This window comes from Physella acuta, unplaced genomic scaffold (assembly GCF_028476545.2).
Source record: "Physella acuta isolate Inbredline_101_S28 unplaced genomic scaffold, ASM2847654v3 ptg000223l, whole genome shotgun sequence".
NCBI lineage: Eukaryota > Metazoa > Mollusca > Gastropoda > Physidae > Physella > Physella acuta.
The window spans coordinates 454,368-471,403 of record NW_026731742.1 but is presented as its reverse complement, the minus strand read 5'-3'; the positions used below and the strand labels follow the sequence as shown (position 1 = coordinate 471,403).

The 17,036-nt window shown below is 44.9% G+C and overlaps 2 protein-coding genes across 9 annotated transcripts in view; one reads left to right on the top strand and one right to left on the bottom strand.

Annotated features, from left to right (window-relative positions):
• The window catches only part of LOC131937823 (tudor domain-containing protein 5), a 55,436-nt gene extending 50,969 nt beyond the window's left edge, over window positions 1–4,467 (top strand). For all 7 annotated transcript variants that reach the window (XM_059295491.1, XM_059295492.1, XM_059295489.1 and 4 more), the window contains one exon: window positions 4,020–4,467. In XM_059295491.1, the coding sequence (XP_059151474.1) occupies window positions 4,020–4,249 (230 nt within the window). In that variant the 3' untranslated portion in view covers window positions 4,250–4,467. The remainder of the gene's footprint in view (window positions 1–4,019) is intronic.
• The window catches only part of LOC131937824 (valine--tRNA ligase), a 34,986-nt gene continuing 22,408 nt past the window's right edge, over window positions 4,459–17,036 (bottom strand). For both annotated transcript variants that reach the window (XM_059295496.1, XM_059295497.1), the window contains 10 exons: window positions 15,847–15,972; window positions 15,081–15,185; window positions 14,749–14,896; window positions 14,116–14,243; window positions 12,907–13,062; window positions 10,351–10,554; window positions 10,088–10,199; window positions 7,432–7,604; window positions 5,256–5,408; window positions 4,459–4,759 (listed from right to left, as the gene is read on the bottom strand). In XM_059295496.1, the coding sequence (XP_059151479.1) occupies window positions 4,679–4,759; window positions 5,256–5,408; window positions 7,432–7,604; window positions 10,088–10,199; window positions 10,351–10,554; window positions 12,907–13,062; window positions 14,116–14,243; window positions 14,749–14,896; window positions 15,081–15,185; window positions 15,847–15,972 (1,386 nt within the window). In that variant the 3' untranslated portion in view covers window positions 4,459–4,678. The remainder of the gene's footprint in view (window positions 4,760–5,255; window positions 5,409–7,431; window positions 7,605–10,087; window positions 10,200–10,350; window positions 10,555–12,906; window positions 13,063–14,115; window positions 14,244–14,748; window positions 14,897–15,080; window positions 15,186–15,846; window positions 15,973–17,036) is intronic.

Below are 17,036 nucleotides of genomic sequence, written 5' to 3'. Positions count from 1 at the left end.
TGATAAAATTTGTCATTGATACTCATGGTCACCCTTTACTTGTGTAGGTCAGTCCTGTCTTTATGTAGATGATGATCTTTGTGTTATTTATACTCAGGTCAGGCTATAATATGAGTTGAGCCATGTGTTGACCTTATGCCCCTAGGTCCCCTAGTGAGCCATGTGTTGACCTTATGCCCCAGGTCCCCTAGTGAGCCATGTGTTGACCTTATGTCCCCTAGTGAGCCATGTGTTGACCTTATGTCCCCTAGTGAGCCATGTGTTGACCTTATGCCCCAGGTCCCCTAGTGAGCCATGTGTTGACCTTATGCCCCTAGGTCCCCTAGTGAGCCATGTGTTGACCTTATGTCCCCTAGTGAGCCATGTGTTGACCTTATGCCCCCAGGTCCCCTAGTGAGCCATGTGTTGACCTTATGCCCCAGGTCCCCTAGTGAGCCATGTGTTGACCTTATGCCCCCTAGTGAGCCATGTGTTGACCTTATGCCCCCAGGTCCCCTAGTGAGCCATGTGTTGACCTTATGCCCCTAGGTCCCCTAGTGAGCCATGTGTTGACCTTATGTCCCCTAGTGAGCCATGTGTTGACCTTATGCCCCCAGGTCCCCTAGTGAGCCATGTGTTGACCTTATGCCCCTAGGTCCCCTAGTGAGCCATGTGTTGACCTTATGTCCCCTAGTGAGCCATGTGTTGACCTTATGCCCCCAGGTCCCCTAGTGAGCCATGTGTTGACCTTATGCCCCAGGTCCCCTAGTGAGCCATGTGTTGACCTTATGCCCCTAGGTCCCCTAGTGAGCCATGTGTTGACCTTATGTCCCCTAGTGAGCCGTGTGTTGACCTTATGCCCCTAGGTCCCCTAGTGAGCCATGTGTTGACCTTATGTCCCCTAGTGAGCCATGTGTTGACCTTATGCCCCCAGGTCCCCTAGTGAGCCATGTGTTGACCTTATGCCCTCAGGTCCCCTAGTGAGCCATGTGTTGACCTTATGCCCCCAGGTCCCCTAGTGAGCCATGTGTTGACCTTATGCCCTCAGGTCCCCTAGTGAGCCATGTGTTGACCTTATGCCCTCAGGTCCCCTAGTGAGCCATGTGTTGACCTTATGCCCCCTAGTGAGCCATGTGCTGACCTTATGCCCTCAGGTCCCCTAGTGAGCCATGTGTTGACCTTATGCCCCCAGGTCCCCTAGTGAGCCATGTGTTGACCTTATGTCCCCTAGTGAGCCATGTGTTGACCTTATGCCCCTAGTGAGCCATGTGTTGACCTTATGCCCCCTAGTGAGCCATGTGTTGACCTTATGCCCCCAGGTCCCCTAGTGAGCCATGTGTTGACCTTATGCCCCCTAGTGAGCCATGTGTTGACCTTATGCCCCCTAGTGAGCCATGTGTTGACCTTATGCCCTCAGGTCCCCTAGTGAGCCATGTGTTGACCTTATGCCCCCTAGTGAGCCATGTGTTGACCTTATGCCCCCAGGTCCCCTAGTGAGCCATGTACCTTATGCCCCCAAGTGAGCCATGTGTTGACCTTATGCCCCCTAGTGAGCCATGTGTTGACCTTATGTCCCCTAGTGAGCCATGTGTTGACCTTATGTCCCCTAGTGAGCCATGTGTTGACCTTATGCCCCCTAGTGAGCCATGTGTTGACCTTATGTCCCCCAGTTAGCCATGTGTTGACATTATGCCCCCTAGTGAGCCATGTGTTGACCTTATGCCCCCTAGTGAGCCATGTGTTGACCTTATGCCCCCAGGTCCCCTAGTGAGCCATGTGTTGACCTTATGTCCCCTAGTGAGCCATGTGTTGACCTTATGCCCCCAGGTGAGCCATGTGTTGACCTTATGCCCCTAGGTCCCCTAGTGAGCCATGTTTTGACCTTATGCCCCCTAGTGAGCCATGTGTTGACCTTATGCCCCCTAGTGAGCCATGTGTTGACCTTATGCCCCCAGGTCCCCTAGTGAGCCATGTGTTGACCTTATGCCCCCTAGTGAGCCATGTGTTGACCTTATGCCCCCTAGTGAGCCATGTGTTGACCTTATGCCCCCTAGTGAGCCATGTGTTGACCTTATGCCCCCTAGTGAGCCATGTGTTGACCTTATGCCCCCTAGTGAGCCATGTGTTGACCTTATGCCCTCAGGTCCCCTAGTGAGCCATGTGTTGACCTTATGCCCCCTAGTGAGCCATGTGTTGACCTTATGCCCCCTAGTGAGCCATGTGTTGACCTTATGTCCCCTAGTGAGCCATGTGTTGACCTTATGTCCCCTAGTGAGCCATGTGTTGACCTTATGCCCCCTAGTGAGCCATGTGTTGACCTTATGTCCCCCAGTGAGCCATGTGTTGACATTATGCCCCCTAGTGAGCCATGTGTTGACCTTATGCCCCCTAGTGAGTCATGTGTTGACCTTATGCCCCCAGGTCCCCTAGTGAGCCATGTGTTGACCTTATGTCCCCTAGTGAGCCATGTGTTGACCTTATGCCCCCAGGTGAGCCATGTGTTGACCTTATGCCCCTAGGTCCCCTAGTGAGCCATGTTTTGACCTTATGCCCCCTAGTGAGCCATGTGTTGACCTTATGCCCCCTAGTGAGCCATGTGTTGACCTTATGCCCCCAGGTCCCCTAGTGAGCCATGTGTTGACCTTATGCCCCCTAGTGAGCCATGTGTTGACCTTATGCCCCCTAGTGAGCCATGTGTTGACCTTATGCCCCCTAGTGAGCCATGTGTTGACCTTATGCCCCCTAGTGAGCCATGTGTTGACCTTATGCCCCTAAGTCCCCTAGTGAGCCATGTGTTGACCTTATGCCCCCCAAGTGAGCCATGTGTTGACCTTATGCCCTCTAGTGAGCCATGTGTTGACCTTATGCCCCCTAGTGAGCCATGTGTTGACCTTATGCCCTCAGGTCCCCTAGTGAGCCATGTGTTGACTTTATGCCCCCTAGTGAGCCATGTGTTGACCTTATGTCCCCTAGTGAGCCATGTGTTGACCTTATGCCCCCTAGTGAGCCATATGTTGACCTTATGCCCCCAGGTCCCCTAGTGAGCCATGTGTTGACCTTATGCCCCCTAGTGAGCCATGTGTTGACCTTATGCCCCCTAGTGAGCCATGTGTTGACCTTATGCCCTCAGGTCCCCAAGTGAGCCATGTGTTGACCTTATGCCCCCAAGTGAGCCATGTGTTGACCTTATGCCCCCTAGTGAGCCATGTGTTGACCTTATGCCCCCTAGTGAGCCATGTGTTGACCTTATGCCCTCAGGTCCCCAAGTGAGCCATGTGTTGACCTTATGCCCCCAAGTGAGCCATGTGTTGACCTTATGCCCCCTAGTGAGCCATGTGTTGACCTTATGCCCCCTAGTGAGCCATGTGTTGACCTTATGCCCCCTAGTGAGCCATGGGTTGACCTTATGCCCCCTAGTGAGCCATGTGTTGACCTTATGCCCCCTAGTGAGCCATGTGTTGACCTTATGCCCCCTAGTGAGCCATGTGTTGACCTTATGCCCCCTAGTGAGCCATGTGTTGACCTTATGCCCCCTAGTGAGCCATGTGTTGACTTTATGCCCCCAGGTCCCCTAGTGAGCCATGTGTTGACCTTATGCCCCCTAGTGAGCCATGTGTTGACCTTATGTCCCCTAGTGAGCCATGTGTTGACTTTATGCCCCCAGGTCCCCTAGTGAGCCATGTGTTGACCTTATGCCCCCAAGTGAGCCATGTGTTGACCTTATGCCCCCTAGTGAGCCATGTGTTGACCTTATGCCCCCTAGTGAGCCATGTGTTGACCTTATGCCCCCTAGTGAGCCATGGGTTGACCTTATGCCCCCTAGTGAGCCATGTGTTGACCTTATGCCCCCTAGTGAGCCATGTGTTGACCTTATGCCCCCTAGTGAGCCATGTGTTGACCTTATGCCCCCTAGTGAGCCATGTGTTGACCTTATGCCCCCTAGTGAGCCATGTGTTGACTTTATGCCCCCAGGTCCCCTAGTGAGCCATGTGTTGACCTTATGCCCCCTAGTGAGCCATGTGTTGACCTTATGTCCCCAGGTGCCCTAGGCCAACATCTACAGACCAGCTTGCTGCTCCAGTGCCAGAAAGAACAAGAGATCCAGGCCCTCAACTCCAGACTGGCAGCCCTAGGTCTGGCACCAGACCAGCAGCAAGTCTCCCCAATGCTGACTGACATGTTGTTACACAACAGGCTGGGCATGTTGCAGGAGCAGTGGCAGGCAGCAACTCTGAACAAATCAGATGGAAGCAAGCAAAAGGGCAAATAATCTCCCTTCTTGCTGTGGCAATATTAGTTTCGGTGATGGTGGCTGGTGCATGTCTTGTATATACGTTACTTCTTTGTTTAGACACACTGAGGCCACTTTGTGATTCAGCCATATTTTGGGCATTTTATTGAGAATAATTTGATTTGTTGGAGATCTTGAACTATTGTTTTGTTGATATTCCAATTAAAAATATGTAAAGAAAACGTGTGTTTTGGAATAAATTTATTATCCAATTGATAAACATTTACATTAAAAAAAACTGCTGTACAAGTTCCCAGTTTACTTGATCAATGAAAGCAGATGTACAAGTGCTGATTCCAATTCTGTCATCAGTGGCACAAAACCAGATGTTAGCCAACATGAGTGAATATAATTGGCAAACTACTGGGTCTGCTGCTTGAACCAGGACTGCGCCAAGCTAGTCTAGAACTATTCCACAACATTGCTCTGCTGTAAGAAAGTATCCATCATTGCAGACATGCTTTTTATGTCAGTGTCCAAAGATGCTATCTGAAATAAAAAGACCACATCAGAGACACAACAGCACATGAGTGAAACAAGAGAAAACAAAGAGACCAACTCTCCAAATTTAGACAGGTGTGTCTGCCCTGTGAACTCATCTGAGTGCTTGAGGTGTCTGCCTTAACTCACCTGAGTGTTTGAAGTGTGTCTGCCCTGTGAACTCACCTGAGTGTTTGAGGTGTCTGCCATAACTCACCTGAGTGTTTGAAGTGTGTCTGCCCTGTGAACTCACCTGAGTGTTTGAAGTGTGTCTGCCCTGTGAACTCACCTGAGTGTTTGAAGTGTGTCTGCCCTGTGAACTCACCTGAGTGTTTGAAGTGTGTCTGCCCTGTGAACTCACCTGAGTGTTTGAAGTGTGTCTGCCCTGTGAACTCACCTGAGTGTTTGAAGTGTGTCTGCCCTGTGAACTCACCTGAGTGTTTGAAGTGTGTCTGCCCTGTGAACTCACCTGTGTGTTTGAAGTGTGTCTGCCCTGTGAACTCACCTTACTTTGTAGCCTCAGTGCTTGAGGTGTGTCTCCCCTGTTTTTGGAGATGATTTTAACCAACTTTTCATGCACTTGACTTTTTTCATTCTCTAGTTTGAAGACTTTGTTTTTTAGCCGGTCCACTTCTTTAGCAATGTCTAGTGGACATCCCTGAAAATGTGTAAATAGTGGTCAATAACCAGATCATACCAGGATAGAACACATCTGTGATCATGAGTGTTAACCTTTCACATTAGTATAAAAACAATATTTCCTGTACATCTTCATAAAACATGATCATATAAATTATAAAATACCAATGTTTACTGATTTTTTATTAGAAAAAAAAATCACTAACATTGAAATAAAATTGTTAAAAATACCAATATTGTCATTGGAGCTATTATTGTTAACATTCAAAGTTTGATTCATTATCATAATCCTTTAAATTGGTTTTCATTTCATCAGCTAGACACCAGAAAGTTAATATACATTTTCCTTTAGTTGATTCATGTTCCAATTTAAAAATAAGTAACAGGCCAAGCCCTGCACTCAGTAGCGTAGCGAGGGGGGGCGCCAAATTGAAAGTTTGAGGGGGGGGGGGGTGCAAATGAAAAGTTCGACGGGGGACGGGGTGCAAATCAAAAATTTGCTCCCAAGGGGGCGCCAAATTGAAAGTATGTCCCCGGGCGCCGGGAAGGGTCGCTACGCCTCTGCCTGCACTGGCCTCTGTGAAAGACTATGTGTGAAGGACCATGACGTGTGTTTAGTAATCAGCATATACCTGGCATTGCCTACCCTAACCACAACAAACCAAAACACACACAAAAACAAAGCAAACAATCCAAACACAAAGTGCTCGCGGTCTAGCCCTAGTCGTCAAAAATCGCACCATGCTGGGGCGCCGGCAGAACCGCCTGTCTGAGCTTTCTAAACAACTCTAGTACCCCAACATATTCGTAGTTTTTTGCACTCACTTAAACAAACGTAGGTGCCATAGCAAACAATTATAATACTCCAAGCTTATCCACAAATGGAAAGAAGTAAACAGAGGACATTTAGGAGCTGACTTTTTAATTAACTGTTATTGATTTTAAAAAATAATTAGTAAACGGTATGTTCAGTGTATAAAATAAATAAAAGGCAGTATTTAAAATACCTACAACATTGCACTTGATCAATCCCCGCTAATTATGTAATTTTTTTTTTCCAACACCAAAACAACATAATAAAAAGTAAATTCCCCCCCCCCCCCCTAAATGTAAATAATTTTCAGACACAATTAAAATTTTTGTGAAAGGTGATACATTTTTAAAAATTTTTGTTTGATATACATACCGAAAATTATCATTTTAAGTTTGAAAAATGAAAATAGTTTTACAACACCTTCAATATTAATTTTTTAAATCATTAATTTAGACAATGAGCACTTTAAATGTATAACACTATGATGATGGAGTCTATTTTCTTCTTATATTCCTTTGGTGTCCGCAGTCACATACAGAATTGAGCTTTATCTATTAGATTCTGTGGGTCATCCTAGGGTGGTGTGGGGATTAGGGTGACGTCTTACATAAAGTCTTGTTAGGGATTATTATGTAACTGATGTGTACCTGTGAGGCAGTTAACTAGAGACAAGACGTGTCTAAGCTGTCTATAACTATAAAGTACCCAGGTGAAGTCAGAGAGAGAACTGTGGGTCACCTGGTTAGGCTGGTTAATGGGTCACCTGGTTAGACAGATGGGTCACCTGGTTAGGCTGATGGGTCACCCGGTTAGACTGATGGGTCACCTGGTTAGACTGATGGGTCACCTGTTTATACTGGTTGATGGGTCACCTGGTTAGACTGATGGGTCACCTGGTTAGGCTGGTTGATGGGTCACCTGGTTAGACTGGTTGATGGGTCACCTGGTTAGACTGGTTGATGGGTCACCTGGTTAGACTGGTTGATGGGTCACCTGGTTAGGCTGGTTGATGGGTCACCTGGTTAGACTGGTTGATGGGTCACCTGGTTAGGCTGGTTGATGGGTCACCTGGTTAGACTGGTTGATGGGTCACCTGGTTAGACTGATGGGTCACCTGGTTAGACTGATGGGTCACCTGGTTAGACTGATGTGTCACCTGGTTAGACTGGTTGATGGGTCACCTGGTTAGACTGGTTGATGGGTCACCTGGTTAGACTGTTGAACTTACCTTGAGGTCAACCAGCACACTGAGGTCGGGGGTCACAAAGACTGATGCACATCCCTGGAGAGGTGTGGCTGTTCCAACTAGTGTGACATGATCACTTCTAGACAACGCCTGCAGACAAGTTCCATGGTGGGCCAGAAGCTCAACATACTCCACACTGTCTGACTGGATGTACACTGTCAATAGGGAACATTGTCATTACAAGGGAACATTGTCTGACTGGATGTACACTGTCAACAGGGAACATTGTCATTACAAGGGAACATTGGCTGACTGGATGTACACTGTCAATAGGGAACATTGTCATTACAAGGGAACATTGTCTGACTGGATGTACACTGTCAACAGGGAACATTGTCATTACAAGGGAACATTGTCTGACTGGATGTACACTGTCAATAGGGAACATTGTCATTACAAGGGAACATTGGCTGACTGGATGTACACTGTCAATAGGGAACATTGTCATTACAAGGGAACATTGTCTGACTGGATGTACACTGTCAATAGGGAACATTGTCATTACAAGGGAACATTGGCTGTCTGGATGTACACTGTCAATAGGGAACATTGGCTGTCATTACAAGGGAACATTGGCTGTCTGGATGTACACTGTCAATAGGGAACATTGTCATTACAAGGGAACATTGGCTGTCATTACAAGGGAACATTGGCTGACTGGATGTACACTGTCAATAGGGAACATTGTCATTACAAGGGAACATTGGCTGTCATTACAAGGGAACATTGGCTGACTGGATGTACACTGTCAATAGGGAACATTGTCATTACAAGGGAACATTGGCTGACTGGATGTACACTGTCAATAGGGAACATTGGATGTCATTACATTTACAAGGGAACATTGTCTGACTGGATGTACACTGTCAATAGGGAACATTGTCATTACAAGGGAACATTGTCATTACAAGGGAACATTGGCTGTCATTACAAGGGAACATTGGCTGACTGGATGTACACTGTCAATAGGGAACATTGTCATTACAAGGGAACATTGGCTGTCACTACAAGGGAACATTGGCTGTCATTACAAGGGAACATTGGCTGACTGGATGTACACTGTCAATAGGGAACATTGGCTGTCATTACAAGGGAACATTGGCTGACTGGATGTACACTGTCAATAGGGAACATTGGCTGTCATTACAAGGGAACATTGGCTGTCATTACAAGGGAACATTGGCTGACTGGATGTACACTGTCAATAGGGAACATTGGCTGTCATTACAAGGGAACATTGGCTGTCATTACAAGGGAACATTGGCTGACTGGATGTACACTGTCAATAGGGAACATTGGCTGTCATTACAAGGGAACATTGGCTGACTGGATGTACACTGTCAATAGGGAACGGGAACATTGGCTGTCATTACAAGGGAACATTGTCATTACATGGAATGTTTCTGGGGAACATATGGATCGCCTGCCGTCAAACAAGAAACTCACTAGGCTGCTGAGTTTGTCAAATTTTTCTAACTCAACTTTTGGCACCAACATTTTTTAATCAGATTAGACAAGATGAGACTTACATTTAGACCTGGTGCCCATGTGACTTACATTTAGACCTGGTGCCCATGTGACTTACATTTAGACCTGGTGCCCATGTGACTTACATTTAGACCTGGTGCCCATGTGACTTACATCCTGGTGCCCATGTGACTTATATTTAGACCTGGTGCCCATGTGACTTACATTTAGACTTGGTGCCCATGTGACTTACATTTAGACCTGGTGCCCATGTGACTTATATTTAGACCTGGTGCCCATGTGACTTACATTTAGACCTGGTGCCCATGTGACTTACATTTAGACCTGGTGCCCATGTGACTTATATTTAGACCTGGTGCCCATGTGACTTACATTTAGACTTGGTGCCCATGTGACTTACATTTAGACCTGGTGCCCATGTGACTTACATTTAGACCTGGTGCCCATGTGACTTACATTTAGACCTGGTGCCCATGTGACTTACATTAGACCTGGTGCCCATGTGACTTACATTTAGACCTGGTGCCCATGTGACTTACATTTAGACCTGGTGCCCATGTGACTTACATTTAGACCTGGTGCCCATGTGACTTATATTTAGACCTGGTGCCCATGTGACTTACATTTAGACCTGGTGCCCATGTGACTTACATTTAGACCTGGTGCCCATGTGACTTATATTTAGACCTGGTGCCCATGTGACTTACATTTAGACCTGGTGCCCATGTGACTTACATTTAGACCTGGTGCCCATGTGACTTACATTTAGACCTGGTGCCCATGTGACTTACATTTAGACCTGGTGCCCATGTGACTTACATTTAGACCTGGTGCCCATGTGACTTACATCCTGGTGCCCATGTGACTTATATTTAGACCTGGTGCCCATGTGACTTACATTTAGACTTGGTGCCCATGTGACTTACATTTAGACCTGGTGCCCATGTGACTTATATTTAGACCTGGTGCCCATGTGACTTACATTTAGACTTGGTGCCCATGTGACTTACATTTAGACCTGGTGCCCATGTGACTTACATTTAGACCTGGTGCCCATGTGACTTACATTTAGACCTGGTGCCCATGTGACTTACATTTAGACCTGGTGCCCATGTGACTTATATTTAGACCTGGTGCCCATGTGACTTACATTTAGACCTGGTGCCCATGATGCTGTAATCTTTCCTCAGCCTGAGAGCGTGGTTGACAATTTCTTCAACTTTGGCCATTGATGTGTCCAGGTAACAGTTGTACCAGGTGAACTAAAGGTAAACAGAGCAGATGTATCAAACAACTTTAGGGCAGATGTATCAATTCTATTTATAACTGTTGGCCGTTTAATTTTCTATTTATAATTGCTGGCCATTTAATTTTCTATTTCTACCTACTGGATATTTAATGATCTATTTCTACCTGCTCTGGCTGTGGGTAAGGTGCCACACAAATACTCTCTGCCCTCCCCTGTCTGGCAGGCAGCCTTTGGAAAAGTTCCTCACACAGGAATGGCATGAAAGGTGCAGCAGCCAGTACAAAGGTCTCGGCACAATGATAGAGAATGTGTTGGACGGTCTCCTGATGTCTCACGTCTGCTCCATTAAACACTGGCTTTACTGCCTCCTGGGGAGGACAAGTCAGTGTGGGGTCAGATACAATCACACCACAAACCCAAGTCAGTGGGGGTCAGCCTGGGGTCAGATACAATCACACCACAAACCCAAGTCAGTGGGGGTCAGTGTGGGGTCAGATACAATCACACCACAAACCCAAGTCAGTGGGGGTCAGACACAATCACACCACAAACCCAAGTCAGTGGGGGTCAGCCTGGGGTCAGATACAATCACACCACAAACCCAAGTCAGTGGGGGTCAGCCTGGGGTCAGACACAACCACACCACAAACCCAAGTCAGTGGGGGTCAGACACAATCACACCACAAACCCAAGTCAGTGGGGGTCAGCCTGGGGTCAGACACACAATCACACCACACGCTGAATGATGACCCAACTGACCAGGTAAACGTCGCACACAACCACACCACACGCTGAATGATGACCCAACTAACCAGGTAAACGTCGCACACAACCACACCACACACTGAATGATGACCCAACTGACCAGGTAAACATCGCACACAACCACACCACACACTGAATGATGACCCAACTGACCAGGTAAACGTCGCACACAACCACACCACACGCTGAATGATGACCCAACTGACCAGGTAAACGTCGCACACAACCACACCACACGCTGAATGATGACCCAACTGACCAGGTAAACGTCGCACACAATCACACCACAAGCTGAATGATGACCCAACTGACCAGGTAAACGTCGCACACAACCACACCACACGCTGAATGATGACCCAACTAACCAGGTAAACGTCGCACACAACCACACCACACGCTGAATGATGACCCAACTGACCAGGTAAACGTCACACACAACCACACCAGACGCTGAATGATGACCCAACTAACCAGGTAAACGTCGCACACAACCACACCACACGCTGAATGATGACCCAACTGACCAGGTAAACGTTGCACACAACCACACCACAAGCTGAATGATGACCCAACTGACCAGGTAAACGTCACACACAACCACACCACACGCTGAATGATGACCCAACTGACCAGGTAAACGTCACACACAACCACACCAGACGCTGAATGATGACCCAACTGACCAGGTAAACGTCGCACACAACCACACCACACGCTGAATGATGACCCAACTGACCAGGTAAACGTCACACACAACCACACCAGACGCTGAATGATGACCCAACTAACCAGGTAAACGTCACACACAACCACACCAGACGCTGAATGATGACCCAACTGACCAGGTAAACGTCACACACAACCACACCAGACGCTGAATGATGACCCAACTGACCAGGTAAACGTCGCACACAACCACACCACACGCTGAATGATGACCCAACTGACCAGGTAAACGTCACACACAACCACACCAGACGCTGAATGATGACCCAACTAACCAGGTAAACGTCACACACAACCACACCAGACGCTGAATGATGACCCAACTGACCAGGTAAACGTCACACACAACCACACCACACGCTGAATGATGACCCAACTGACCAGGTAAACGTCGCACACAACCACACCACACGCTGAATGATGACCCAACTGACCAGGTAAACGTCGCACACAATCACACCACAAGCTGAATGATGACCCAACTGACCAGGTAAACGTCGCACACAACCACACCACACGCTGAATGATGACCCAACTGACCAGGTAAACGTCGCACACAACCACACCACACGCTGAATGATGACCCAACTGACCAGGTAAACGTCGCACACAACCACACCACACGCTGAATGATGACCCAACTGACCAGGTAAACGTCACACACAACCACACCAGACGCTGAATGATGACCCAACTGACCAGGTAAACGTCACACACAACCACACCACACGCTGAATGATGACCCAACTGACCAGGTAAACGTCACACACAACCACACCACACGCTGAATGATGACCCAACTGACCAGGTAAACGTCACACACAACCACACCACACGCTGAATGATGACCCAACTGACCAGGTAAACGTCACACACAACCACACCACACGCTGAATGATGACCCAACTGACCAGGTAAACGTCGCACACAACCACACCACACGCTGAATGATGACCCAACTGACCAGGTAAACGTCACACACAACCACACCACACGCTGAATGATGACCCAACTGACCAGGTAAACGTCGCACACAACCACACCACACGCTGAATGATGACCCAACTGACCAGGTAAACGTCGCACACAACCACACCACACACTGAATGATGACCCAACTGACCAGGTAAACGTCGCACACAACCACACCACACGCTGAATGATGACCCAACTGACCAGGTAAACGTCGCACACAACCACACCACACGCTGAATGATGACCCAACTGACCAGGTAAACGTCACACAATTCCTGGTACCAGAAGTACTGGAGAGCTCCAACAGCGTGATGAAGGTCATGTGACAGGAAGGAACTGTTGCAGACTTTGACCAGGTGACTCAGTCGACTCAAGACCCAGAGGTCAGTGCCGTCCTCCGCACCGGTCAGCTGTTGGCATACAAATGTCATGTCAGCTGTTGGCATACAAATGTCATGTCAGCTGTTGGCATACAAATGTCATGTCAGCTGTTGGCATACAAATGTCATGTCAGCTGTTGGCATACAAATGTCATGTCAGCTGTTGGCATACAAATGTCATGTCAGCTGTTGGCATACAAATGTCATGTCAGCTGTTGGCATACAAATGTCATGTCAGATGTTGACATAAAACAATGTCATAGACCAAGACTGACAAGTTTCTCCAACAAGTTTTTACCTAAAGAATTCCATTTGTCCATAACTAACCTCAAGTTGTCAATAACTAACCTCAAGTTGTCAATAACTAACCTCAAGTTGTCAATAACTAACCTCAAGTTTTCAATAACTAACCTCAAGTTTTCAATAACTAACCTCAAGTTTTCAATAACTAACCTCAAGTTGTCAATAACTAACCTCAAGTTGTCAATAACTAACCTCAAGTTTTCAATAACTAACCTCAATTTGTCCATAACTAACCTCAATTTGTCAATAACTAACCTCAAGTTTTCAATAACTAACCTCAATTTGTCAATAACTAACCTCAATTTGTCAATAACTAACCTCAAGTTTTCAATAACTAACCTCAAGTTGTCAATAACTAACCTCAAGTTGTCAATAACTAACCTCAAGTTGTCAATAACTAACCTCAAGTTGTCAATAACTAACCTCAAGTTGTCAATAACTAACCTCAAGTTGTCAATAACTAACCTCAAGTTGTCAATAACTAACCTCAAGTTATCAATAACTAACCTCAAGTTGTCAATAACTAACCTCAAGTTTTCAATAACTAACCTCAATTTGTCAATAACTAACCTCAAGTTTTCAATAACTAACCTCAAGTTGTCAATAACTAACCTCAAGTTGTCAATAACTAACCTCAAGTTATCAATAACTAACCTCAAGTTGTCAATAACTAACCTCAAGTTTTCAATAACTAACCTCAAGTTTTCAATAACTAACCTCAAGTTTTCAATAACTAACCTCAAGTTGTCAATAACTAACCTCAAGTTTTCAATAACTAACCTCAAGTTTTGGGGGCGAGGAGAAGTCCGCAGGCAGCTTAGAGAAAATAAACTTGAAAGACTGCCAGATCTTGTTGCAGAACCTCATCTTGCTTTCTGCGTTCATCACATCAAAGTTGACATTCATGTCTGGAACATAAAGTTGACATTCATGTCTGGAACATAAAGTTGACATTCATGTCTGGAACATAAAGTTGACATTCATGTCTGGAACATAAAGTTGACATTTACATCTAGAACATAAAGTTGACATTTACATCTAGAACATAAAGTTGACATTTACATCCAGAACATAAAGTTGACATTTACATCTAGAACACAAAGTTGACAATTACATCTAGAACACAAAGTTGACATTTACATCTAGAACATAAAGTTGACATTTACATCTAGAACACAAAGTTGACAATTACATCTAGAACATAAAGTTGACATTTACATCTAGAACATAAAGTTGACATTTACATCTAGAACACAAAGTTGACATTGATGTCTAGAACATAAAGTTGACAATTACATCTAGAACATAAAGTTGACATTTACATCTAGAACACAAAGTTGACATTTACATCTAGAACATAAAGTTGACATTGATGTCTAGAACATTAAGTCCTTGCATGACATTTGTTCTAACTTTTGAAGTTGTAGGAACAAAGAGTGAATCTGAGAGCATCAACCCCACAAGCTGCGATGCCATTTGGAAATTCTTTGCGCTGTCCTTCTCTAGCCACGCTCACCTCCCTGGGGTCAAAGTTACCATCTTCAAGACGTCGGTTCAAGGCCTAGACGAAACATCAGACCACACAATTAGAAACATCTACTCCAGTTTTTTATAATAAGATTTGATTTTCAAGAATGTATGGTAATACAAGTAACAATCATTTCCCTATGCTAGATGCATTTTATTTAGCATAACAAGATAAGGTTTAGTAAAAAAGTTTAGCTGTGAGAGTTCCGTCCCCTTACCTCGAGTGTGATTCCATGAACAACATCAAGAGGGTCGATGACATTTCCTAATGACTTGCTCATCTTGCGACCTTGGGAGTCTCTCACCATACCATGAAGGAGAATCTGAAAGTTCAAAGTTCAACATCTTTTCATTCAAATTAACACTCAAATTTATATATTTATGTTTTTTCAAAACAAGCTTTTACCTAATATTTAAAAACATCTTTCCACCTCATATAAACCCACTACCCACCTCATAAAAACCCACTACCCACCTCATAAAAACCCACTACCCACCTCATAAAAACCCACTACCCACCTCATAAAAACCCACTACCCACCTCATAAAAACCCATTAAAAACCCACTACCCACCTCATAAAAACCCACTACCAACCTCATAAAAACCCACTACCCACCTCATAAAAACCCACTACCCACCTCATAAAAACCCACTACCCACCTCATAAAAACCCATTAAAAACCCACTACCCACCTCATAAAAACCCACTACCAACCTCATAAAAACCCACTACCCACCTCATAAAAACCCACTACCCACCTCATAAAAACCCACTACCAACCTCATAAAAACCCACTACCCACCACATAAAACCCCACTACCCACCTCATAAAAACCCACTACCCACCTCATAAAAACCCACTACCAACCTCATAAAAACCCACTACCCACCACATAAAAACCCACTACCCACCACATAAAAACCCACTACCCACCACATAAAAACCCACTACCCACCACATAAAACCCACTACCCACCCACCTCATGAAATGGTAATTTCCCTGTAAGTTCTAAACTCATCATGACCATCCTGGCAACCCAGAAAAACATAATGTCCTGGCCAGTCTCCAACATCTGCTGAGGGAAATACTGCTCCAGATCCAGAGTCTGTGGATAGAAAATAAAATATCTGGAGTCTCTGGATAGTAAATAAAATATCTGGAGTCTGTGGGGAGAAAATAAAATATCTGGAGTCTGTGGATAGAAAATAAAATATCTGGAGTCTGTGGATAGAAAATAAAATATCTGGAGTCTGTGGGGAGAAAATAAAATATCTGGAGTCTTTGGATAGAAAATAAAATATCTGGAGTCTTTGAATAGAAAATAAAATATCTGGAGTCTGTGGATAGAAAATAAAATATCTGGAGTCTTTGAATAGAAAATAAAATATCTGGAGTCTGTGGATAGAAAATAAAATATCTGGAGTCTTTGGATAGAAAAAAAAATATCTGGAGTCTGTGGATAGAAAATAAAATATCTGGAGTCTGTGGATAGAAAATAAAATATCTGGAGTCTTTGAATAGAAAATAAAATATCTGGAGTCTGTGGATAGAAAATAAAATATCTGGAGTCTTTGGATAGAAAAAAAATATCTGGAGTTTTTGGATAGAAAATAAAATATCTGGAGTCTGTGGATAGAAAATAAAATATCTGGAGTCTGTGGATTGAAAATAAAATATCTGGAGTCTGTGGATAGAAAATAAAATATCTGGAGTCTGTGGGGAGAAAATAAAATATCTGGAGTCTTTGGATAGAAAATAAAATATCTGGAGTCTTTGAATAGAAAATAAAATATCTGGAGTCTGTGGATAGAAAATAAAATATCTGGAGTCTTTGAATAGAAAATAAAATATCTGGAGTCTTTAACCCTTTGAGCCCTGGCCTCCCTGGCCTAGTTTCTCCCATTTCCTGAGCTCCCAGGGCCAAATCAATTTTCACTTATCTGCTTCTAACTTTGCCTATAACTTTTGAACCGTTTGAGATAATCAAGCCAAATTTGGTATCCAGACTCAGGATCAAATAACAATGCAGCAAGATTCTGAAATTCTTTATTTGCTTACAATGTATGAACAGAACAATGTATATAAAATGAACACGTAATTATTGTTTTGATAGAACATAGAAGAAACAATTTACATTTAGTAATTGTTTTGTTATTATTGATACATGGC